General features: G+C 36.4%; 1 protein-coding gene across 3 annotated transcripts; it reads left to right on the top strand.

Annotated features, from left to right (window-relative positions):
- The first annotated feature begins 1261 nt into the window (after positions 1-1261).
- LOC105253645 (innexin shaking-B) lies at positions 1262-23239 on the top strand. Of its 3 annotated transcripts, XM_025408615.1 has the most exons (6): positions 1262-1801; positions 8451-8731; positions 9122-9842; positions 17801-18020; positions 19839-20128; positions 20387-20635. In XM_025408615.1, the coding sequence occupies exons 3-6, from the start codon at positions 9480-9482 to the stop codon at positions 20633-20635; spliced, it is 1122 nt and encodes a 373-aa protein (XP_025264400.1). In that variant the 5' UTR covers positions 1262-1801; positions 8451-8731; positions 9122-9479. The 3 variants fall into 3 exon arrangements, with proteins under 3 accessions (XP_025264400.1, XP_025264401.1, XP_025264399.1); XM_025408616.1 differs by having other exon boundaries at positions 1262-1805; positions 8451-9842; XM_025408614.1 differs by lacking the exons at positions 1262-1801; positions 8451-8731; positions 9122-9842 and adding exons at positions 13680-14078; positions 21470-23239 and having other exon boundaries at positions 20387-20640.
- The last annotated feature ends 2979 nt before the right edge of the window (positions 23240-26218 follow it).

Here is a 26218-nt window from a genome sequence, read left to right as displayed (position 1 = left end):
AAAAACGTATTCTTTTTTTATCTTTCTCTTTCAAATAGAAATAGAAAATTTTTCATATTATATTCATATTATATTATATTATGCCATATTTTATGGAATAGATATAAAGATAATGGTCTTTTTTATTAATTAACGGCGAAATAATGAACAGGACGATGCGTTTTCCAACGTTACAGTAACGATATATCGTTCAGACGTTCGTGAATAAATGAGCGTTTTTAGCCGCATAAGAGAGCCAATAAATGAATTAATTCACGCGCCAGCTGACGCATCGCGAATGCACCGTCGTTGTTGCTGCATTTTTTGCACCAGATAATTATATAATTCGATTAATTAGTCGTTCATGATTTAAAACGACAATCTCTGCCGGTTATTCGAATAGCTGTCGGATAAGCTTATGGCAGTGCCTTGATCAATTCGTTATGACAATTCCTCGATAATATTTCATGAATTTTTCGATGCTAGTCATGTAAAGAAGAAAAAAACCTGGATACGAAATATTCGACAGATTGGATTGCACGCGAACAGCGCGTCAGTCCGAGAGATATCGGTTATTAATTTAATTAATTGCAATCAGACGCGTAATTGACACGTCGGTCCGCTCGCTCGATTCGCAGGGCTGACTTTTGACGATGCGAAAAATGTGAAACGAAAGTGTATAATTCGAAATGTTCGAATCCCGATGCGAGACAATCTTACCTCGATCGCGTGATTGCGCTCCCCCTTCAAGTCATGCGTGTTGCATTGCAAAATATACTCCCCAACATATAAAATGTTATGATAATTATAGCGAGCGATGTTCTTAGATACGAAATACATGAAGCTCTGCTGTAATAAGCGGTAAAGGCTCGCATGATCATTATTTTCCGCAAAACCACGAAAAAAAAAAAAAAATTCAGAGTCATTACGATCGAGAAGAAAGACCTCGGAGATAATAATCATAGAATTACTTCAACGCAACGTTTTAATGTAATAACGCATCGTCGTTACAAAGTCTTATCGTTTCGCGGATTCCAGACGTTTTCAGAAGCCGCGTATTCGTTTGGTGCGCGATAAAAACAAGGAAAACAGAGATAGGATGTCTATTAAAGTTAATCGACGTCGTAGTTAATCGGTCTTAAATTAGGGACGCGTACCTTATGGATATGCGCGGCGGCGGCGGCGGAGTCTCATCTCGCCTCTCTCTCTCCGACGAGACGAACGCGCTCGGTTCGGCGTTTCTATTCCTGGAGCGGGCCGACTCCTCGTCTCCGGCTCCCAAGCCCGAGGTGCCATGTCCCGGCTACGAGTTGGTGCGAGCCAGTGCGTGCGAGTCCGTCCGCGCGGTGTCGGGAAGTCGTGCGGGTGCGCGGAAGTCGTTGTCGGAGATGTGCGTACGCGACGCGCGACGGAATCGAGAGCGTGGACGACGACAGGACGCCGCCGACGACGACGACGCCGCCGACGCTGCCGCCGACGCTGCGGCCGCAGCTGGCCGTCGACGCGACGCTTCGCGTCTCCTCCGGGTCGCCTCCTCCGCCGACCGTCCGTCGCTTCCGGTCTTCCGACCTGCGGCCGCGCGCGCCGCGATCATCCGCGATTGATCCCGGAGTCGGGGAAATCGGACGGACGGATCGGAATGTCGGATCGTCCTTGTCGCGACGCGCCGCGAGGCACCTCCGGAAGCGGAAGTCGCCGGGCTAAGACGCCGTCTCGACGCGGGATAGGATCGAATGTGACAAGCGTCGATCGATCGATCGCCTCCGATCGTCCTCGATCTCCTCTCTCCCTCTCTTGTCGAGTTTCATTGTCGCTGGAGAACGTAGGTGGAAAACCTTCCTCTCGTCGCGTGTCGCATTTCGAGAGAAATTCGCTCGCGCGGAATTTTGCGAATAACTACGGACGTCGGGATAAACTTTGTTCGCGCGAGATTATCGGGGGTTTTTGTGCAGCAGCGTATTTCGCGTACGCTGATGTCACATCGTATCACGGCGAATACAGTGAATGATAATAAAAGTTTATAAAATGAACTGTCACATCAGTTTACAATTTATGTCACATGAATGTGACATTTCGCTGTATTCAAAATTATGATTTATGTTTGAAAAAATTTCCTATTGTTGAAAACAGTGCAATTTTGCGATTTTAAATCGAGGCTGCAATGATCGCTATCGACACTTGTAACAAGGCATACCTGACGATCGGCATAATCGGGAGCGTTTTCTCCATTTACAGGGTCGAAAAATGCGAATTTTCTTTTTTTTTCTAGATAATAAATTATATTTATTTTCACCGCGATCACTGCTTCTCGGATATTTTTGGACGAGTCTTGTTCACGATGATGCATTGCTCGCGAACGCGCGTGGCGAGAGTGACTCGACAAGCGTGGTCTCATCTCGCTTCGTATGTTTGGAGTATCGGTCAAAAGGCCTCGGTTCTCTCGTTCGGCGATCCCTGTGTTTGGATTATCGGTCTTCCTTTGTGAGAGAAATTGTGGGGGAGTAATTTGAGAGAGAAAGCGCGCGAAAGTGCGAAAATGTTCGCTTTTTTTATCTTCGCATGATTGTTTAGCAGAGTTTATAATGTATTCAGTAAACTTTGCTCTTTTTACGACAGCTGAAAAGGAGTCGAACGTGGATGTAAAGATACACTGCTGTAGTTTTCGTTGTTTTCGATAAAAACGTAAAGCGAAGCGAAGCAATAGAAAGGACAAATATTATAGTTTTATTTTTATTCATTTAACAGAAATTAAGCAAATGTTTTTATACACGTGATATTTAATATATCTAAAATCTCGTCACTACGAAAATAATTGCATATATTAACCCATCAACTTTATATAAGCATAACTATTATATCTAAAGGATTGATATTATCGTGTAAATAATTTTGCACTTTTCCAATATCTCGAAAAATAGTTAAAGAATTAAACTAAGAATGAAAAAATTAATTTTGAGAAAAAAAGGCAATTTACAACATTAAGAGCCAAAAAAATTGAGAGATATTTAGTGCAATTTATAATTCATTTAGGTAAAGTTTATATCTTTATTATGTTCCACAGAGAATAAATTAAATAATTCTTCTTTATTATGTTTCACAGAGAATAAATTAAATAATTCTTCTTTATTATGTTCCACAGAGAATATAAATTAAGTAATTCTTTTTATTAATAATAAAATAAGATTTACCTAACAAAGAAAGAGAGAGAATATAAAGTAATAATACATGTTTCTAAGATTATTAATTTTAGAAAAAATTCATCATAAAAAGTTGGGGCATAAACATATCAAGCTTTGAGGGCAGGCATACTTGTGCATACTTTCATTTTTATAATCTGAATTTATAATTTATCTCCATGTTGCTGCACCCTCATAGTGTTCGAGCATTGTATCTAATGGAATTTTCGAGGAATAAGAAGTCATCTCCATATGAATGACAGAACAAGGAAGATTCGCGATCCTCCGTAGTGCACGGATATCTTAAGCTCTCAGTTGAATTTTCGGTTCTTATTTGTAAGTTTGTTGAATTATATTCGATTTAAAGTGCATTTGTGTTTTTAATCGATAGTGATTTTTCTTTTTCTGCAAATGATTGCGGATGGAGCAATATTTACATTAATTATCCTGTGTCCTATGTAGAAAGGAAATTTATTTGCTTCCTTTTTTTCTCATATATTTCCCTGACAATATTATATTAGACATATTTCGATAACGGAAAATGAATTATGCGTTACGTCAAAATGAACAATAAAAGGGAACAAAATACGAAGATAAAGCACGCCTTTATTTCCACTTTATTCGGAATAAATACTGAGCTCATTAATTCATATTAATTTTCACGATTCTAAATATGTCATGAATTTCATTCGTAATTGCAGATACTTTGATTCGCACGTGGTAAAGCAAGCACGTGACGATAGATTCAGACGATCTAATCTCTTAATCGCCGTCTATGCTTTATTTAAACTACACACCTAATACGTTTACTACGCCAGTTAATTCACAAATCCTGGTTACGAAATCGCGAACATTCTCCCTATATAGGTCATCTCGCGATTGTTCGAGTATCACCTATTAACGGTGATGTATTACTTCCGTTGCTCTTGACGTTTTTCATTAATAAATATTCCAAGTACCGTTACAACATATGTAATCTAGTATGAGTTAAAAGTAGTAAGAATATTTTCAAGTACCTCAGAAAGTATAGCTTGGAGCTGTACCATTAAGCTAGTGTTTTTATACATGCAAAAGTGGATATTTTGATTGCTGCCATATTTAGGCTTAATAGGTATAATTGATTCTTGTAACAAAAAAGTCATTGACACATGCTTTGATTTCTCTCTATAAAATCTATAACATATAAATTATTTTAATATATTTTAATATATTCTATAACATATAATTTCATTTGATATATTTTATTACACAAGTCTGCGAAAATTTGGCGCTTTCGAAGAATTTTTTTGAATACTTATAACTTTTTACACCGATTCCAAACATCAAATTTATTTTTTCCCAACACGTCTAATTTTTATGTCATTGTTTAATTTTGATAATAATTTTCAATATTAATATTTAATATTAAAATAATAATATATAGTAATGTAGTAATATAATAATATATAGAAATATTTTTAGTAACTTTAATGTTTTAATTGAAATGAAAAATCCTTACGTGTTAAGTAAAATCGGGATTTATATACTAGGATTAAAAATTAAAAAAAAAACACTCGTAAAAAATTAAAACAAAAAAAAATTATTCTCGTAGGCCTGTACATTTGTACATTTGTACATTTTAAACATTTTTTATCATGTACATTTCATAATTAACTCCCAACTACATAAGGCATTAATTTAATTTAATTTTATTTCGTTTATTTTATTTCTTTCAGTTCTATTCATTCTGTTTAATTAATTTTATTCGATATACAAATTTTTATATTACCTTTTATAAAATTACACATAATTATTGCACATTTGTAATATCTATAATAATATAGCATATTGATAATATAATGCATACTGTTTTATTTCTCTGCTATTTTATCAAATAATTTTAATAATGTATTTCTTAATATTAATAAAAATCAATAAAATATTGTAATAATATATTAATATTTTTTTAGAAGTTATCGAGTTGAGTTGTCTTTTACGAATTATATCTTAGATTTTTCTGCAAAAGAAAGAACTTCTTTGAATATCGCGACGGATAAAATCTGGCGAATGATACCAGCAAGATCCGAAGGACTTTGCACGATTACCAACGGTACTTTCCAAGGTATGCCTGCAATGGCATCTTAAAGGTACATGGTTGAAAAAGCCAGGACGGCATGGTATCCATACTTAATTCCTCTGTAAAGAACGCAGATGATAAACATTCTGAATGAGCTTGTAGGGACAGGAAGGTGCAGAGGGCATTAAAGATTCGTTTTGCACTGCGGGGATACTCGCGTAGACTCGCGTTTCATTCGCGCTCCGCTTGCAATCGTATTAAATATTTAAAGCGAAAACATTTTTCGACAGAAATATAAACAGAAATATCATGGATCGAAGTCGAATTCTCGCGCAACAGATGATTAATTGATTAGCGGAATCTCTTGAAGATCTAACAATTAGCCTCCACTTATTTAATAGCGTGAAATTGCATCATATTTTTGCACTTTTTTACACGAAAAACCACGATATTTTAATTCAATAATATATAATATATTTAATTTAATAATATATATACGTATTATATTTTACAAAGAAATATTGCAATGAAATATTTAGGTATTTTGATACATTAACAAATAATAATCGCCAACAATAGAGAGAGATGCATAATTTGAAATTTAATAAATATTTGAATATCGTTATATTTCAGCGCTTTATAAGTGTTGCAAGAGGATATGTATTTTTCACGTCATTTGCATTGTAAAATCTTCTCCCTGTGCGAGTGCACTTCTCTTTCGCTCTCTCTTTCTTCATTTTGCCCTCAGGTATTTCCGAGCTCATACTTCGCCGCCGCCGGGCGATTTCGCCTGTAGTAGCAAAGTGCAGTCGCATGCGGTAAACGCTAAAATAGAATAGCGCGCACGCCTCGGAGAATTACAGGTCCTCCTAATTTTCTCGCGTTTAGGCCGAATTCATTTTCGGGACGGCCGCGCCCGCTTTGCAACGAGACGCACGGGACGGGGCTCGCGTCGAGGCAGATATGGCCTTTGAAGTGGCCGGTGCGTTAATTGCTGCGGAGTTTTCGATCGTTTCGCTTTTCGAGCCCGCCGGCTGGCGGCATTAATGGGATCCGGGGGAGAGAAGAGAGGAAAAAAAAATTACGAGAGACCCCTCGCGCGCTCTTTCGCGCGCGCGCGCGAGCGCACGCAAGGGGTCGGTTATAAATAAAGCGAGGGCCCCCTCGAGCACATTTCGCTCGAGACTTCGCAATCCTCGTGCTCGTTGTGTATCCGCCGGTACCACTTGTCTCACTTATCATCCGCGCGATACTCTCTATCGCTCAGCCGCATCTGGAAAAAGTTTCTCCCGACGTTCGCGTATTTACGCGCCGCCGTTCGATGCTCATCTACGCGAAGTCAAATAAGAAAGGCGGGACTCCGCCGGATATCCGCTTTGGAGACGACGCTAATATTCAAGATTTTTAACGTCTTATCTGCGCCTACCCATCTCGCTGCGCGAGATTAACAGGAAATTGATAATTAATTGGCAGAAACGAGGAAAATATATTGCATTGATTCAGGGTTTTTCTATTTTTTTATCTATCCGACTCTAGTAATTTAATGCGGGTGTAATTGTTAATTAAAATTATTTGGGAAATCCTTTTAAGTTGATTCGTATACAGAATTGTACTCGCACATCATGAATGAATAACAGCTTGACAGATACAATTAGCTTGATAAAAGTATTTTAGTTTCAATTATTATTTTAGTAATTATCAATTATGATTTTTATGACAAATATTCGTAGGTAATCTATCTTTTTATTTCTCTGGATTTTTCCTGAATAATCATCGCCAATGATATGTACGAGACTCATGTCGAGGAATATTCAGAATATACATTTGGTTTTGAAAAGTTTTCTTAATGTAACATAGATCGTTTCTCGATGTTTTGAACCATTTGATAATTTTGGCACGTTTCTCATTTCTATTCCACACAGTCGTCTCGTTAAAACATCGATAAAACGTCCACGCGAGTAAGCACGGGAACAAGTGTAAAACATTTTATTTTCCCAAAAATGTTTCAACTCTAAAATGGTTACAGCGAGCGCATCCTATCTTGGCACACACCCAATGCATCACACAGCTTTACCGAGTCGAAGAAAACCCTTATACTTTCGTAACATTGAACAAAGAGCCTCCTCAGGAGGCGTTGAATACACATGTAACGATGTACATATATCTCTTTCTCTCTTTCTTTGTTAAGGAAATTACTTAAATTCCATCCACATTCCATCTACTAGCGTAAAGTTTCCGAGTTTAGCGTCGCCTCGAGGAACGTACGCGATAATTTCGCCGGTTCACGAGCGAGCACAGATTTGTAAGGGACAATATTTTATCGTGAAATTAGCAGGCGACCTGCTCGTACTTGATCTTGAAATTAATAGCAAACAAATCAACGCGAAAATAACACGCTCGCGCGCAAATTTGTTCGTAAATTTGTCAAATAGAATTAAATCGAGTACTTGATTTACTTGATAACCGGAGAATCTGATTTTTTTCGGGGCTAAAAAAATCCAATCAAATCTAATCAAATCACACGTATATCGTGGAAAGAATATAAATTTATTTTTTTTTTTTATGAATTAATCAGAGAGATCCTAATTTTTTCAAAAACAGATACGTGTGCTATTTTTGACAATACATGAAGAATTATATTGGGAATATCGATACTTGATGTTATGCGTAATTTAATCACTTTTAAGAAAGAAAACTTTCAGAGAAGTTCTGCCATTTTATGACACACATTCTTTTTATACTGTCTGATTTAATTAGATTTTCGGTCAGAAGATGCATATATAAACGCGATGAGTTGCGAGCGGGTATTTTCGTGCGCTTTCTCCGAAATTTTCCAAGACGCGTCACTATCCGTTCTCTTTTTGCATCATGAAAGTCCGACGCTTCCGAATTTGACGATGACAGCGTTGGATTTTCGATAACACTAATCATTTCCCGCGCTCCCTTTTCTCGAGAATAAGAAAAGTTCGCGAGAATAAGAAAAAGAAAAAGAACGATGAGAAATTTACGGTAACTTTATTGCAACATCAAACGTAAGAAACATGCAAGGTCCCGAGACTTGTCGTAAGATTTTTCTCCTCTCTCTTTCATGGACACTCCGAAAATATCGCAGTGAAATTCGGTAAACCGCGAAGGACTTTTGTCAATATTTAATGGCTTAATTTCGTGCGCGATGTAATTTTATATAATTTGAGAGACAGCAAAGTCGTAAAGAGTTGGATACTTGTGCTTTTCTTTAGAATACCAAAGGGAGATCGCGAGATATGGTACTTTAGGAGTTTACATTTCGTTCGGCCTATTCCTCGATTTGACAGCTCACGAGATCGACAATTTTGCTTGTACGAACAATGATGTCGAATGTTGATTATCTATACACTCGAACAATCGAAATTAGAAACTACGATACGAATGTGTGATAAAAATAAGAGAAGAAATGCAGGATTATTGTCATAAAATACGATTATTCGAAGAATTATTCGGAGGGACTCGTCAACGATTCAGCGATCGAAGAATTGTTTGTGTAAGAAATTTATTTCAAAAAAGACGAAGATATGATGGAATAAATGCGAAGAAAGAAGAGAAACTTTCACTATATGATACGATTGTATCATATTTCTTTTCGGAGGCTTTTGCAAACTTTTTTAAAAATTTTTAAAAAATAAATGCCAAAGATGGATAATAGTCACTGTTTAAGAAGACAGTATTTGTAATGATAAGAATGAAATGCAAAGTAGTAGTATGTAAGTTGAATAACAGTGATTCATATAGTTTTCGATCGACCAAAGAATTTATAAAATATAGCTAATAATGCGCCAAAGAGTGATCGCCGAAGCAATGCATACAAAATATATATCGTTGTACGTCTTTCTCTTTATTGATCAAAAGACATATTTTTTCTCATAAACCAAAGATGATCGCAGGAACGATGATTGAAGAAAATGAGACAAGTGATATAGTGAAATCTTTTCTCAAGACGCGCTGTTGAAGTTGGGAAATGTGGACAGGAGAATGCGTGCTTTTAGCGATTTTTAGCGAACATTCGCGTCTTCGCGATCTTGGTTTCGAATTTTGATTTGTGCTGCGCTGGAAAGTGAGAAAAGTGGACGGGAAAGTTTTAACCCGGTTAAACAGATTCAAAACTGGAAACGGTGGAAGATATAGAGGAAAAGTATGATCTAGAAGAAGTCCTGGAGACGTTATACTGCGAGATCGCCGTTGGTCGGCGCAGCCCGAGCCTCTCGCCGTCCTTGGTATCGTTCGATACCAAGATGCTCGACATATTTCGCAGTCTCAAGAGCCTTATAAAAATCTCGCATATTCATATCGACAGCGCCGTCTTCCGCCTGCATTACAGTCTAACTGTGATCCTGCTGATAGCATTCTCCCTCATCGTCACCACCCGCCAATACGTCGGCAATCCCATCGATTGCATACACAGCAAGGACCTGCCGGAGGATGTCTTGAACACTTACTGCTGGATACACAGCACGTATACCATAACCGCGGCCTATCGAAAGAAAGAAGGCTACGAAGTGCCCTTTCCCGGCATCGACAACTCTAAATCGTATCCCGAAAGCGAGAGAAAAGAGTACAGATACTACCAGTGGGTCTGTTTCATGCTGTTTCTCCAGGTAACATTTCACTTTCTTCGTTTAGCGTTTTCAATTCGAATCTAATCAATTATTTATTAAGCTCCAAGTATTTATTTAACGCACGTGATTCGAGATTATTGCAATTTTGTGTAAATAACAGCAAAGAATAAAAACGCACGATGTTGTCAATATTTAAAACTCCCGATAACTTTCTTATAATTTGATGATAACGAACTGTCGGCTGCAAATAAAAATCTTTTTAAATAGAAATTCATAAAATCTCTTTATCTTCTAAAAATATCTTATTTTTTGATTCATTACATTTTCATAGCCTTCTAATATGTGACAAATATTTAAAAAATTGTCCACACATATACGAATGGCTCCACACAAACGAAATATATTTAATGCAAAGATCTTGCTCAAAGATTTATATGCACGTTTATTCTTTTTATAACGTTAGATATAACTGGGTGCTACTCAACCCCGTACCTTTTTAGAATACACGTCTGTCGATTAGACGAGCAAAACATCAAGCACCCACATTTAACGTCAAATGTGCGGTTCGCATACGGGGTCGTAAAATGGCACCGATGGTGCTTTTAACGCTGCACTCATAAGCGCTTCCTACTCGTTCGTCAATCATTTCGCTCAACTCGAGCGACTTGCAATATTATTTGCAACGGATTATTGTCCAGTCCACTGCCAAGAAAGAAACCTTAAGTATAACAATGCATCAAACTTTGCCATTGCGAGGATCGTTTGTGATATCGCCTTGACGTGTTCGATCAATGACGCTCCACCTTCACCCTTTTAGCCTCTGCTTTGAGAGATAAACCGTACGACGGCTCGCACAGGCGATCCGGTTTACGTGGAAGCTAATGAGCTTTAACCCGATGATGACGTATATAGGATGTTCCTAAATATGTGCAAAAAAATTCGGAATAAAACTGCCTCTCAATATTTTTAAAATTTTAACACCTTGTATTTCAAAAACTATGCCATTTAGGACATTGGCACATCTGAGCTTTTCTTCGAGAAATTACGCAAGAAATCAGCCCCCGAAATTTTTCGCATGTTTAGGAACGTCCTAGTTATATAACGCGCAAGTTACTCAGAAAATGTATCGATATCGTAACGAATAATATATCGTTGAGCAAGCGATAAAAATTTTTTAACGTGAAATCGAGCATTTATCGATGATTTCAGTCCACAATGAAAGCGACTTGCGAACACGTTGTAGTCGAAGTTAGGTCGAAACGAGTTAATGGTGTGGCGTGCACCTGAAATAGCGATCCATAGTATTTTTTCTTATGTTCTCTCTCGCGTTTCTTTCATGCTACTCGCATTGATGTCTCAAAATAAACTCAGTCCGACGACAGCCTACAAAACGTAAATTCTCTCGTATAACGAAGGTTCTCCTTCTATTTCCTCGTCTCCCTTCGCGTTTACCGTGTGTTTTTTCACCCGGCGTCTCAAAGCAAACTATAGTTTAACAGTCGGATAGTCGCTTTTTTCACTGATGTGTATTCCCCTTTCTTCGATATATCCCCGCCAACACTTCTATAATTATCGTTGAGCTAATTTCACTGTCGAACAATGATTTTCATCCAGCTTGTATACTTCGTATATTTCTTTCTCATATTATCGTTCCCGTAACATAATCATTTCAATTCTTCGGTAACCAAACTCTCATATAAAGAAAGATATGGGAAAAGAGCGCGTAAAATTAAAATAAATATAAATTATATAAATTATATAAGTTATAAAAAATATGTATCAAAAATATTAAAAATAAAATAAATGAAAAATACAGATAAAAAAAATCAATCGAAATCCTTTTCTTGACTCGACAATCTCGTTAATAACGAGGATTATTTTGAATCGCTCGCTAAAGGAGTCGATGAAAAGGCACTATTTTTAATTACGACACGAATATCTTATCTCAATTTTGTCGGCTTTTTATTGCTTTCTATTTTTTTTCGTCGTTCGGGTGGACGATGACAAGTGCGGTTTCGCAAGTGCACATTTCGGTTCATCGGAGTGTGCTTTTACACGTGATAATGGCGCGTTTAATCTCGTAGCTCGGAATACGCGCTCGTAACACGCGCGATTAAGTATATTTTCGATGATGGCGATTGTCGAACCCCGCCTTGTACTTTCCGCGATGCAATTAGAGCGATGAGCTTTACAGGGACCCGTCGCTCTCGTTTTTTTTATTCGATAATGTCGCCGCGTCATGTAACGTAATGAGAAAGAATAAAAGAATTTTAGGGAATAAATTACAGCCGTTTATATTATCTCACTTGAATCTGCTCTCTCTCTCTCTCTCTCTCTCTCTCTCTTGGATTTTAGGGATAAAAATAGACGTCTTCTCTTCAACACGTTATCGCGGAGATTTAACGATGCGTACGTGAAATTTACAGTGCGACTCAAATATTTTATGATCTACGATATTATATAAAAGAATATTTACGTCTTGCTAAGCTCACTAATATAGCGTATCGGGATTCATTAAATTTTTCTTTGATTTTGCAAATCGATATATTATCGTGTTACGTTAAGCCTTAAGTATAATTTTACTACGCACAACTTTGAAGCTTATGAAATCTTGTTACGTGATATTGAACTTTACTAGTCCGTTGCAAACTTTGAAACAAAGTGAAGCTATTTATTGTTATACATGTGAAATCTGCGCGCAAATATTTGTGCACCATATCAGACACGTATATCAGATCGCGGTATAATATACCTAATGTTCTGTCGATCAGCCTCTGGCCATATTGACCCGCCTCGATACTTGCAAGATAATGTTGCAATTTATGTATTTAATATCGAGGTCAAGGGATGCCTCTCAAGTCCAGTCAGTCTTCTAACAGCTTGTATTCAAGCCACACGTGCGTGTTTTTTTCCCGACTTCATTTTCAATTTTTCTTTCATGTACATTTTGCCGAAAGCTTTCAAGTTTTTAAAATGCTGTTTCGTTTTTAAAATAAAGCGAAAAAAATTGTGCATTATGTTAACTATAACAATAGTAAAAAAACGAACAAGATGTGTGTATGATGTGAGCAATATAAAGTGATTTTTAAAAATTATTAAACAAAACAATAAGTAAATAGTTTGATCTACATTTTTGTGTGATACATATTATATTTATGGGGTGATTGTATCAATTTTTATTTCGTCGATACAATTGTACAATAAAGTAAACCAATATACTTTACAAATAAACGATCTTTAAATTCTTCTCTCTCTTTCTCAAACGAAACATTATCAAATCGGAAAGATGACAAAAAAATGAGAAAAGATTTCGAAAAGAAATAATCGAAGGGAGAGAAGCAAATCAACGAAAAGTTAAAAATCAGTCAACACTATCGTGTGACTTTTATTTTGGTTTATATGCTTACTAAATACACACGATACACACTTTTGTCTTTGGCTCAACTTCAAAACTCAAAAAGCACGCAGGGCACGAAGTGAACTACACGGGTGGTCCACTTTTACGACTGTAATTGTACTCTTACAACGATTCATTCGTTATTCGTTTCCGGCAATTTAGCTAAAACAATAATCGCGCGATCTAGTTTTAATAGTAAAATAAAACGAAAGTCCGGATCCGATGAATCAATTTGCAAGTAAGATTACCGTTAATGTTGTTAATGTCCTGCCAAGAGTCGGATAAATCTGTACAAAGGAGAGAGATATATTTCCATTGAAATATTATTCTTTCATTATCCAGAAAATCCACAAGGAAATTCTAAGAGCGATTCGTCTTTTGATATAAAATAAGAATACTCTGTAAAAGCAAATGGGAAAACAAACAACATCGAATGGACTCGAAAGGCCCAGCTCTCTCTCGCTCCCCGATCATCGAATATGCCGTTGATGCTCAAAATGATCGATTTATTCGGCGCGATTCGATCGCTCTTTAAGGTGCACAGAATCGCCGAGGACTCTATGATGTTTCGGCTTCATTATCGGGCTACCGTGGCAGTGCTGCTGGCCGGTTGTCTCACCCTGGCCTGCAAAAGTATCTCCGGCTCGCCGATACATTGCGAAACAAGCGGCTCCGTGGACAAGGCCGTGCTGGAGACCTTCTGTTGGCTTCACACCACGTATAGCATGGTGCGCGCGTTCAACTTGAGCATGGGCCAGGCCGTGCCCTATCCCGGGGTGTCGAACAGCAAGGGCGACGGGGTGCACGGCCATGCGCCCCACCCGCTGGTCAAGCAGCACAAATACTATCAGTGGGTTATCTTCTTCTTGCTACTGCAAGTAAGAAACGATGTCTGTCTCTCCCTCTCTCCTATGTTGCCTCTTTTTTTTCGTCGAATATTCTCTATATTATTCCCCTTTTATCATGTTTTAGTTGTCGCTATAATCAACGATTGAATTTAGAAATATTGTTGGATAATTCGATTTTCTCGAGCAATGTTTTTCTTTGTTTAGTCTCCTTTTTTTGCGTAAAATACCTTTCGATATTAATCAGGATTCAAATTTATAGGAGCGATATTCGTAAAAGAGTATCAAAATTATTTAAAATTAATAACTGGAAGGAGAGAGAGATTGCGCCAAAGTGCTCGAAGCGTTTATATCTAAATTAAGATAGTCCAGAATTTGCGATAGTCCAGAGTCTCAATATGAAGAGCGATATATAATCGGCGGCGAATGCGTATATTCGTTTATCCGTGATTGATAATCCTTGTTCATAACGTCAATTCATAAATACAGGTTACAGATATATTTCTGCCTTTAAAATGCATATGTACCTTCGATGCTATCTTCGATCGTACCTCCGCCTCCCATACTTCGAGTATTACTCGTCTTCGCGCACGTACAATATCGCTCTTTTCCTCGAGTCCTCTATTTATGCGTCCAAGGCTCATACAACTCTCTCGTTCTTTGATTAATCGCGCATCCGCCTTTTATTTTGCGATTGATTACTGCGCATCTGGATATATTTCTTAGATAGTGTTTGACGCAAAACATCTATAATTCTGCTAATACCTAAATTTACGATATGGCTATCTTCATTAAAATAATAAGAGAAATTATAAAGTTTAATAAAACTGAAAATATATAGAAAGTAGAAAATTTTATTTCGCTTTTTATTTTACAATTGACTACTGCGCATCTAGATATATTTTCTAGACACAAAGCACAACACGAAATATCTATAATATTGCTAATATCTAAATCTACAAAATATCTTTATTAAATAAAAGAGATTACAAAGTTTAATAAAATTGAAAAGAAATAGAGAATTATCTTTTATCAGAAAAACTTTATGAAATCTAAAAGTTCAAATTTTTCTAGAACATTAGCTACAAAATGGATGTATAAAGAAATTTTTAGAATTTTTCCAAGCAGATTATTTTCAAAAATAAATGATTATATTCAATGCAAAATCTTTAAATAGAAGAAAGATATTTATATTTGACAGCATCGGGAAAAAATTAATTGCTTTACATTACATGCTTATTTTTAAGCGCGTTAAAAGTAGCTATACATAACACTTCTTTGTTCGCTTCGTCCTCCTTTCCTCGGAGGCTTGTAACTCTTTCGCCTTGTTTAGCTAAATTTACTCGGGGTTAACGTGACACATGGGCCTCTCTGCATCGGCCGAGAATCATGTGCGAAGCATGTATGCGATTCTTTCCTTTCAGAAATGGATATTACTCACATTATATATAATTATAGTAAATGATTGCGCTGGATTGCTGCATATCTCATAATTTTTTTTTTATTTTGCTTTATTATCATGAGTTATTGTGACTAAATAATAGAGCTATGTGTGTGTTAAGCTTTTAACAATTGTAAAAAACGACTTTGAAAGATAAGTCTTAATGAACTTTTTTATATTTATATTATACTTTACAAGATTATTAAAAAATAAGATTTATATATCGTAGAATGCAATTTCAAATTTATATTCAATTTGCTAGTTTTTTTAGAAAATATATATAATTTTGTGAGAATTCAAATGTCAAATTTAAGACTTGATTTAATAGCTTTTAAAGATTTAATAAACTTTTAAAATTTAATAGACTTTAATATTATTTTCTTCTTATATTATTCAAAAAATATAGATATCATATCTGTCTCTCTTTTTCTGTCTATCTCAACAATGTGTTTAAATTTACACATCTAAAGAAATTTTTTACAAATTCATGGGTTTAAATACATATGACAGAAAAATACAAATGTCTCTTTAACAGGCAGCAAATGCCATATTCGATTCTGGTTAGAAGAGAAAAATAAATTTATTTTCATTACACAGTTTCCTTTTCTCTTTATACACAGATGTTGCCTAGTGATAATGCTAAAAGCTGTGAATCGTCGTGTAATCGGTTTGACATGCACGTTTGTTTTACGTTTCTTCGTAATCTTGTCAAGAGCGAGATCAGACCACCCATTCTGAATACCTACTCCTGTCGCTCTTGTGTAAATCACGTATGTTGAAATTATTAAACGAATTATATTGTCGCATTTTTATTACGTTTTTATTTTATCTGTATTTTTTAATTTACTGGCACTTTTCAGTAGCCACAATTTTTTTTCACGTATAATTAACTTTTGAAAATAATTGCTATAGCGCGAATACACACATGCACACACATCTTTTATCGAAAGAGAGTTACTTTAAATAATTAAATAATAAAATATTAATTTTTCTGCATATTTTATAATGATATGCATACTATTGTACATGTAATAATTTTATGAAAAAATCATATTGAATTATTGAATTTTTGGTAAATTAAATAAAGCGCGGAATCTCAATTTTTTGTGTTGAAAAAATGATTTCATTTTATATATGTCATTTATATAAAAATAAACTGTCCTCATAATAAATTATACTATTAAGCACATATCAGTTTCCATAGTAAAATTATATCATCATGTACTCATATTCCCTATAATAAAATTATATCATCATGTACACATTAGTCCTCAAATTAAACTAGCATGTTGTTTCTCAGAAACAATGTAATTCGCGACGCGTGTATTTCGGAAACCCTAAAGCTCCGGTTTAAATACGTATATACCGTCTACTTTCATTAACAATCATCTCGAGTCTATGTCACCTTCCGTAAATTGTAATTTAGTCAGAATTTTCTGAACAGTCGCCAACGCGTCGTAAGAGGTAACGCACGCACGTATCTATATTCGATCGCGTACTACGGCAAGCACAACCCGCGGTCTTTGGCGATAAGCCAGAGAGAGCTTTATATACTGTGAGAAAGGGTTTACCCCCACGTCATGATCTCGATAAGTGCATTGACATCGTTTCAGAAATTCTAATATGAGATAGGAATGCTCCGATTTTAATTAACGCGGCTATCAACAGCTCCTCTTCTTTTTCCCCTCGCGCCCCCGACGTTAAATATTATTGAATATAAAGAGAAATTACAGTAGTAAAACATTATGATTAACTACATATTATGATAAAAACTTGTTGAGGTAGAATTTAATTCTCTCGTAAACATGTCGTATAATCCAGGAATATTGGGACGTCAGGAGAAAGAGTCCAGCAAAATGAAGATACCAATTAAGTTAGTAATTAAAATAACCACAAATTAAATCTTGTTTTTAACTCGTTGGACTGTAATTATGCCATGAATGATAACGTTCACTATGCAATTTTACATAACATAAATAATCCCGATAAACAGCAATACTTTTCATTAAAAGGAGTTGAATGGCTGTCGATTTTTTTTTTTCATTAAAAGTTCATAAATTAGAAGGAATTTTTTTTTCTTCAAGCATTTTAATCAGCAATTATTGGCGCAAGGCACTATAATGATAACTTGTTTCGCGTGCTCTTTCGCATCGATTATGTATTACATGTAAGTAGGTTCGCCTCCCCCAGAACTCTCACTCTCTTTTTCTCCTTCTTTCTTTCTCTCTCTCTCTCTCTCTCTCTCTCTCTCTCTCTAATGTATCAGTTATTGGTCGATTCACCGGTATTTATTCACTCGGCACTTTGCTCGCAGGCGATCCTCTTTTATACTCCGCGTTGGCTCTGGAAGGGATGGGAGGGTGGTAAGATTCATGCCCTTATGATGGATCTCGACATCGGGCTATGCTCCGAGGTGGAGAAAAAGCAAAAGAAGAAGATGCTACTCGACTACCTTTGGGAGAACCTCCGCTATCATAATTGGTGGGCTTACAGGTACTATCTATGCGAGGTCCTCGCGCTGCTGAACGTGATCGGTGAGTAATTCGCTCTTCTTTTTTCGGTTCGCCGTGTTTTGAACGAATTTGGAATTTCGCGAGTCCATTAGACAACACATATATTTCTTCTTATCTTTTGTTTACGATCGGAATAAATATATTGTCTCTATGAAAAACATATTTAAAATATTTCGTTGTCTCGCTATTAAAGACACATATGTACGCAACTGGGATTAATTTGTTATTTTTTTGTCGCTATATGTTTGAAATATTTTAAATTAAAACTTTTAAAAAATATTGCACATTTTTTCCTCTTGTTTTCTTGGCGACTTCAAAAAAGGTAGTCACACAGCGCGCATCGTGATTAAAATAATTAAATGTATGCTGAATTTCCTAACAAACATGCAGATGAAAAATAAATTATAACACTCTATAATATATACAGCCAAAGAGGAGAAATCATTATTGTGTTAGATTTCTGACAAATATGTCGTATAAAAAATCCTTTCGAAACTATGTTATATATATGTGAATAAATTTATCTTAAATATTTTTTATTATAGTGTAAATAAAATATATGTTAATAATCACATTAATAAAAAATATAGATAATTTTTAAATCTTTTGCATAGATATTATATTTACGTAGATGTATAAAATAATTTATTTTGTTTTCAAAACTATATTATACAAACTGAAATTGAACTTGAGAAATATTTACGATGCCAATCTTAGGCAACATCTAGCTATTAAAGATTCACATCTTATTATAATATATACGTCGAAGATATCTAATGTATATCACAAATTTATTATTTAATTTATTATATTCAATATTATTTAATATAATATACCATGTTTAGAAATGCACGAATCCAGCGAGCACCAATTTTTTTATTAGTTCAGAGAATATTGGAATGAGTCATTGACTGGCCATTGATCCGTGCTTTGAATCTATCCATCGATGGTCAATACACAATAGAATATAATTATTTAATAGACACACTAAAATACAGCAAAGTTCAATGACTTTGTTCAATGAACATGTGTTAATTGTCCGCGTTAGTTTCACAAACATAGACATGTACACGCATCGAGAAAAAGGCAGACATCCGTGTAATGAGCAGCGAATGAATGAATTCAATTCACGATAAAAGTTGGCAGCGATACAGCTGGCCAACTGCTTGCAAGCTTGACTGCCCGATTGACGATGCGATGGTTCGTCAATTTTATACGAAGTCTATTATTATTCTCGGATCAACCAGCGATATAAACTGTAATCAATATATTATAGATGGATATGAATGTATAATCTTTACATGTGTGGATTAATAAGTATGGAAACGTGTATAAATTAAATTTGAAATTATATAAATCCACACTTTTTAAGAAACAAATATAAATAAAACAAAATATAATAAAACAAAATATTTCAACACAATTATATATATTTGATTATCCTGAATTTTGAGCCCAGAACGAGCTTTATTTATTTCGCTCATGCACTCAATTATATTAATAAAATAAAAATTTCTCGTATTTAATATTGACACAGAAGCATCACTGTATATTTTATTTGCCCTGTAGTAAACAAATATTTGAAATAAAATTATCCACATATGTATAACATACGTTCTTATGAGATTATTATATATGATAAATTTTTCTCATAAATCTAACATAAATAAGAAATTTTTCTCTTTTAGTTGATATATAGAAGAAAATCGATTGATTATTTTAACTGCAAATTTTTGTACATCATAAGTTGTGTCTTTTATGAATGTCAAATTTGCGCTTCAGGAGAAAGAAGCACAAGTTACGATGTAAAATTGTAAAGCAACGAGCACGTTGTCGCAGGTCAGATGTTTCTAATGAATCGCTTCTTCGACGGCGCCTTCCTGACCTTCGGTATCGACGTACTCAGATTCCTCGAATCCGATCAAGAAGACCGAGTGGACCCGATGATTTACGTCTTTCCACGTATGACCAAATGCACTTTCTACAAGTACGGCGTCAGCGGAGAGGTTGAGAGGCACGACGCCGTTTGTATATTGCCTTTAAACGTCGTCAACGAGAAGATCTATGTTTTCCTCTGGTTCTGGTTCCTTTTCCTCGGCGTGCTCAGTTTCTTTACGGTTTTGTACAGGGTCAGTACGATCCAAACATTATCTTATTTTGCAAAATATATCTGTGATGTGAAACAAGAAATGCAATTGCTCCTTCATATCGTACTTAACGAAGCATTTCTTTAAATGTAACAATATCTATAAGTATTTCCTTATCTCTTTACGAGATGATAAAATAATTTGTTTATTCACTTCATTTGCTTATGTTATTATAATTTGTTTAAAATTTTATCACTCGAGAGCTCGTCTTTACGCGCGATATAATCATATTTGTCGCAGATCCTGATCATATTTTCGCCGCGCACGAGGGTCTACCTGTTGCGAATGAGATTTCGTCTGGTCCGGAGGGACGCTGTGGAGACCATAGTGCGTCGCAGCAAGGTGGGCGATTGGTTTCTCCTCTACATGCTAGGCGAGAATTTGGACACCGTGATATACAGAGATGTGATGCACGAATTGGCGAACAAACTCGCCTCGAGGCATCACCATGGCGTGCCGGGAGTGAAGGGCGAGCTTCAAGAAGCCTGATCGAGGTGAGCGTCTTCCCCTCGTCCCTTCTCTTTCGCGCGCGCTCGCGTGGGTGTCCGTTGAATAACTTGCTCTTTATGACACTGGCACTCAGAAACATATTGAATTCCGAAGCGAAGACTCTCGTCGGCGCGTATCGCCGATCGCCTACGTGATATATGCGCGCGATACGCGTACGCGTATCGTCGACATTAAGCGGATTTACTCCCATTAAACTGATATCAAACCGCGATGTTGTGACGTGATATACGCGCTATACATATGGCCAGCCTTACCTTTGAAGAAACGTTAATTTTATGCAAAAACTATAAATATATCCTACGTGATATATGACGATATTTTGCAGAAATGCGAAAAAACATATGATTTTTTGAAACGGTTAAATGTACCTCTTCTCTACAATCGCGTGGCTATACGGATCTCTGGAGAAATCAGATTTGCGAAATGAGAGAAATATATTTACTTCTCGCGTTAAGGTAATTTTAAACGTGAAGAAATTTCGAAAAGATAATTTATGCTTCTTCCGAAAATCGATATTTTCTGCTCGAGATAGATGTGTAAATTTCATTCGAGGTAATTCTGTCTTGGAACCATCAGCGCATTACTCAACAATGCATAAACAAGTCTCCCTTGAACGATTTGCACAATCGATATCGCATGCATAGGCATCACTTGTCATAACTAAACGACTTGAGGAGAGAGAAAGAGAGAAGACACGATCCCGGGACACGTGTCCCGGTGCACGACGCGTCCATAGATCAATCGAGCATGTCGGATGCAATCTACGCATTAGCTTTATCGCACCATGAGTCGGACGGACGATTATTGTTGCAGGTTGCCTCGGAGAGTCGGCACGTTCGATTCACCGTCGCCATCGTCGCGATCCTGTCCACCTCGACCGTCCGCATCGCGCGATCCTCGACGCATCCGACGCAGACGGGGCCTGAAAGGACGACGGATCAACGGGCCTTCCTCGAGGATCCGCGGCGGTGGATCCGATCTCGCGAAGATGTCTCGCGTCCATCCTTTCCGCCGGCTGTTGCTCATCGAACTCGAAGCGATGCGACAGCGATAGCGCCGGATGTCGGAGATGTCGTCTCTTTTCCTTCCTCCCTTTCACTTCCTCCTTATCATCCTCGTGTATGCGAGTCGCGGTGAGAGGGGAAACGACGCGCCCAGTCGCTCTCTCGGGAATTAAATATTCGAGAAGCTAATAGTTTCGGCGACCTCAGACCTCGCCTAGCATGGCGAGAGAATGATCCTTACGTTTAGAGGAGAGGCAGCAGGAATATGAGACACCGCAGGCGTGTGTATACGTGTGCACGTAGTTTTCGTCCTTGAAATTAAGCTAGTTTATAATCTTGTGCGACATACACATTCACGTATTACGATTTAAGATAATACGCGCATTCCAATGGCGTGGACACGAAGCGTACAGACCAATTGTCATCCGAAAAATTTGTTTGCGCATTTCTCAAGAGAACGAACGACGTGCAGCGTTTCTCCTGTATTCCCTATGTCCGATCTCATATTCCCGCTCTTTCTCCCTTCCATCTGCGAACAATGAAAAACGCGACGACCACGTCCTGTTACAGCGCATTTCGCCGCATCTTGCAGCACTGGGGAACTGAACTCGTCGAAATTATACCGGTTTCAATCCTCCGGTCGCTCTCGGGCGGATTCAGCCGCGAACGAAAAGACAGAGACACGACAATCGGCAACGCGACGGAGCGACGGAAAGGACCAAAACTATTCTGCTGTGCGCTATCCCTGGAGATAGCGATGTATACTCGTTAAAAGACACTTTGAAAAATGGCGATGCAGATACGTCGAGCCGGAGATCTTTATGCCTTCGTATCGCTCTCGAAAAGAATCGCGAAGGAGTATTACTGGATATTCAGAGTATCGTCAGACGGGATTATTTCACTCTCGCGTGGGTAAAAAATGATGTACCCTTAATCAAGAACGATCTCAGGAACCATCTAGGAACTAGAAATTAATGAAGAGAGTTTCTCGTACGGAGTAAAATTAAATTCTCTTTAGAATTCTTAAATACAATTATAGTCTCTTTTTTTTTATTACAATGTGATGGTGTTTCTCAGAAAGGAGAGCAAAGTAAGTCTCGTATGACGATATTACTCGGGTCTTTGCAAGTTGCTGCAAGACTGCAGAGTGTTCGAAATGCTAAATAGATGCCTGCGTATAATATAGCCTCGAAAAACAACTATCTCAACACTTGTGTTAACTGTGTTTTGCAAGTATTACGTAAGAAAGCTCTGGGAAGAAAGAAGGATTAATGAAGATTATATTGTGTGATCGCGATTTTCGGGCGATATTGGGTCCATTGCGACGGTTTATTTTGATGAAAAGTGTATTTTGTTTCATCTTTGAAGGATTCTTGTATTCGATTCTTGTGTTTAAGCGCGATTAAAAATGCAAGAACGTAATATAATCTAGTCATCATATTCTACGTCTGCGTAAATATCGATCGCGAATTTATTTGTTCATATGGACACACTGCCACCGATCGATACGATCGATTTTGCTGTATCTGTCTTCGTTCTATTTAAATGAAGATAGCGTAAAAAATAAAGGTACGTTATCTTGAAACTTTAAGCGTTGTTCATTTTGCGATATTGATTAATTAATTACTATAGAATGTATTCTAAGTTATTAATAATTTCTGATATTAATAATTTCTCTCCTAATATCTACATTACATAAAATGTTTGATGATATAATATATTGGATAGTAAGTTAATTTCAACACCATATAAAAATCTCTACAAATAGTTTTATCATTTATTTTTTTTTTGCTTCTTATAATTAATGTTCAATAATTTCAATTTTTTTATTCAAAGAAGAAAAAACATCTTCTTTCATATTGTTTGCTTATTAATTGGTACTTAAACAAAAATTTCATTTTCAAATTTTTCTTTAAATTTATTACAATTATTAAATTAGCCATATATTAAATTGGTCATAATTATTTAATTAGGCATTATTATGTTTCATACGTAGAAATTCAGTTTTAGAATGAGAGAAAGTCATAATCCATTGTATTTTTCTCATTTCAACTTGTAATTTTATCATTATAAATAAATTATTATCGCCATTTCGTTACATTCACGCAGTATTATTCGATGTTCACGGTGTAAATTTCTCTGCAATTTTCCGTATTTATTTTCAGAGAGTGGTTTATCAAAGCAGCAATTAGCATCTATCTACTTTACGCGCCGGATTAAGGATAATATTACCACTGCATCATAAACACATCGCGCAATCAGGTAAGTGAAAACTCGACACTTATCGAATAATTTATCTCCATCCGTATAGACACACGCGGATTAGGTTTACGGTAACTGCGATTACGAAACGTGCGAGCGATTCTTCAAATATTTTGAGCGCGTTCGAAAGTGCGTATACGTCGTACCTGATCGCCAGGATGCGCCGGTGGTGTTCGTTGCCATATTCGGAGATGCGACGGTCAGAGAGAGGACCAACCGGTCCATTACCCTCCTCTCCCAAACAGAATTTGCTTCGGACATCGCGCGAAGCTGTCCGCCCGATTTCGACAGTTCAGGCATAAAAACATAATTTTTTCATCAAATATCAAAGATTGATTGAATTTGAGCTCTTTTGCTCTCTATTGCTCTCAAATTCGAAATGTTACCTTTGTGATTTTTGCATTCTTTTCTTAATATTCGCACTCTTTATTTATTCTTTTATTATAAAAAATTGAGAATCGCTTTTTCCATTTTTTTTCATAATATGTAGGATATTTATATATTCAAATCTTGTAATAAAAGTTTTCCGATTTTTCGGATATTTTTGTTTAAAATTTCAGGTAAAGAGAATTTATTTTAAAGATGTTTTCATTTAATTTTCTAAATTTTTTTATTGGATGCGTTTTCTAAAGTTTTTTATGAACCAAAAATATAAAAAAAATATAGAGTTTCTTAAGTTTCAAGTGCTAGAGATTTGTAAATGTACTAAAAACACTGAAAAATTTTTTTCACTTGCATAACATTCTCATTTTTTTCTCACTAAAAATACTGCCGAAAATAAATACGGAATAAATGTACTGCATGTTCAATATTTTGTTGAGATCTTGAATATATAAAAATACATATATATTTATATAAAGATGTGCATATATATTTATATACTATATTTTAAACACATAATTCACTTGGCTTGCTATATTCGAATCTCAGTAAAATAAGAATTCTCTTATTTTTCCAGACACGAAATAATCACTGAGAATTCCACGTTTCCCATGTTTTTGCTTTCCCAGGAACTAGATACCCTGTAATACTGATAGAAATCGAAAAGAAAATATCTAATAAACCGATTCAGAGAGAGTTCGGAATTGGAATTCAAAATTATCTCCTTTAATTTGCCAATCTGTTCCTGTAGAAACTAAATTACACCAGATGGTGGCATTTACCGAAACAAAAATATACGACGTCAAATCTGCGATTAAAATCGCATAATGTTACAATTCGTGCATATTAAAATGCGAGGGAGAACTCTAGAGACTGCTACATTTTTTTTCTTGTTTCCTCTCCATCGGACAAAGTTCGAATCACTTTCACGATTGGTCCAAGGACGTCATACATGAAAGTGAAAGATCATTGCGTGATTCGGGCCTCAAGCCCGACGCAATGATGTAACTTGCATCGAGGCGACAAGACGCGCTAAGGTAAGAAGTAATCGACATTACGGGAAAAGCAAATGAAATTCCGACGTGCGACGAGCTTGCACGCACGTATAACACGCATGCTTGTATGTACACACCGTGACGCGAATGTACTCGGGAAAATCGCGGATGGAGGAACACACCGGGTGTCGCGGATCGCAACGGATTGTGAAAGTCGTCGCTTTGCGGAATTTCTCGTGGGATTCGAAAGTAGCGACAAATTGCCATGGGAGAAAAAAGCCTAGCGATCTAGCGATCACGCACTTGTCCCTCTGTCTCACGGTATTTGGCACTTTGTATTGCGTAATGTTTCGAGCAGCGCCCGCCATTGGAACGCTTTTTCAAGAGGACGAGTCACGCTGCATTATTACGTTATGCAAGGATGATCGTGCGTATCCTGGATGATACGTTCCAGCTAAGTTGGAAGAGAATTTATGAGCTACGATTGCGCAGAAAATCACCATCTCGCGCAGGATTATATTAATCTGTGCTTTAATATAACAAGGTGTCAGGGCAATCTCTTCTAAAAAAAGCTCTTGCAGCTTACCTCGAGTGCTTTTCAAAACACTATAACAAAGTGTTTTTTTATCGAGTACTTTTCGAGTTATGAGACTTGAAATAATTTCTTAATTTTTACATAAATTATAAAATATCTAGCAAAATATTTATTTTTCGATTATCTTATCTTAATACTTTTATATACAAAATAATGAAAGGAATCAATTGATGTAAAGAAAACACATCATTTTTTCGAAGAAAAAATATATAATTTGTAATTAACAATTACATTTTTTTTTCGGAACAATGATGTGTTTTCTTTACACCAATTGATTCCTCCCATGTAAATTTAAGAGCCTACAAGAGCTTTTTTTTGGGAAGAG

This window comes from Camponotus floridanus, unplaced genomic scaffold, assembly GCF_003227725.1.
Source record: "Camponotus floridanus strain SB8 unplaced genomic scaffold, Cflo_v7.5 scaffold22, whole genome shotgun sequence".
In the NCBI taxonomy this organism is placed as follows: domain Eukaryota; kingdom Metazoa; phylum Arthropoda; class Insecta; order Hymenoptera; family Formicidae; genus Camponotus; species Camponotus floridanus.
The sequence above is the reverse complement of the archived record's forward strand: the minus strand, read 5'-3'. Positions and strand labels throughout refer to the sequence as shown.

Excerpts from the sequence above, each read along its gene's own strand:
- LOC105253645 (XM_025408614.1), top strand. The coding sequence starts at position 13,680 with ATGCCGTTGATGCTCAAAATGATCGATTTATTCGGCGCGATTCGATCG. Across the intron at positions 14,079-17,800 it reads TCTTCTTCTTGCTACTGCAA|GCGATCCTCTTTTATACTCC; the intron begins GTAAGAAACGAT and ends CTTTGCTCGCAG. Across the intron at positions 20,129-20,386 it reads TCTTTACGGTTTTGTACAGG|ATCCTGATCATATTTTCGCC; the intron begins GTCAGTACGATC and ends TATTTGTCGCAG.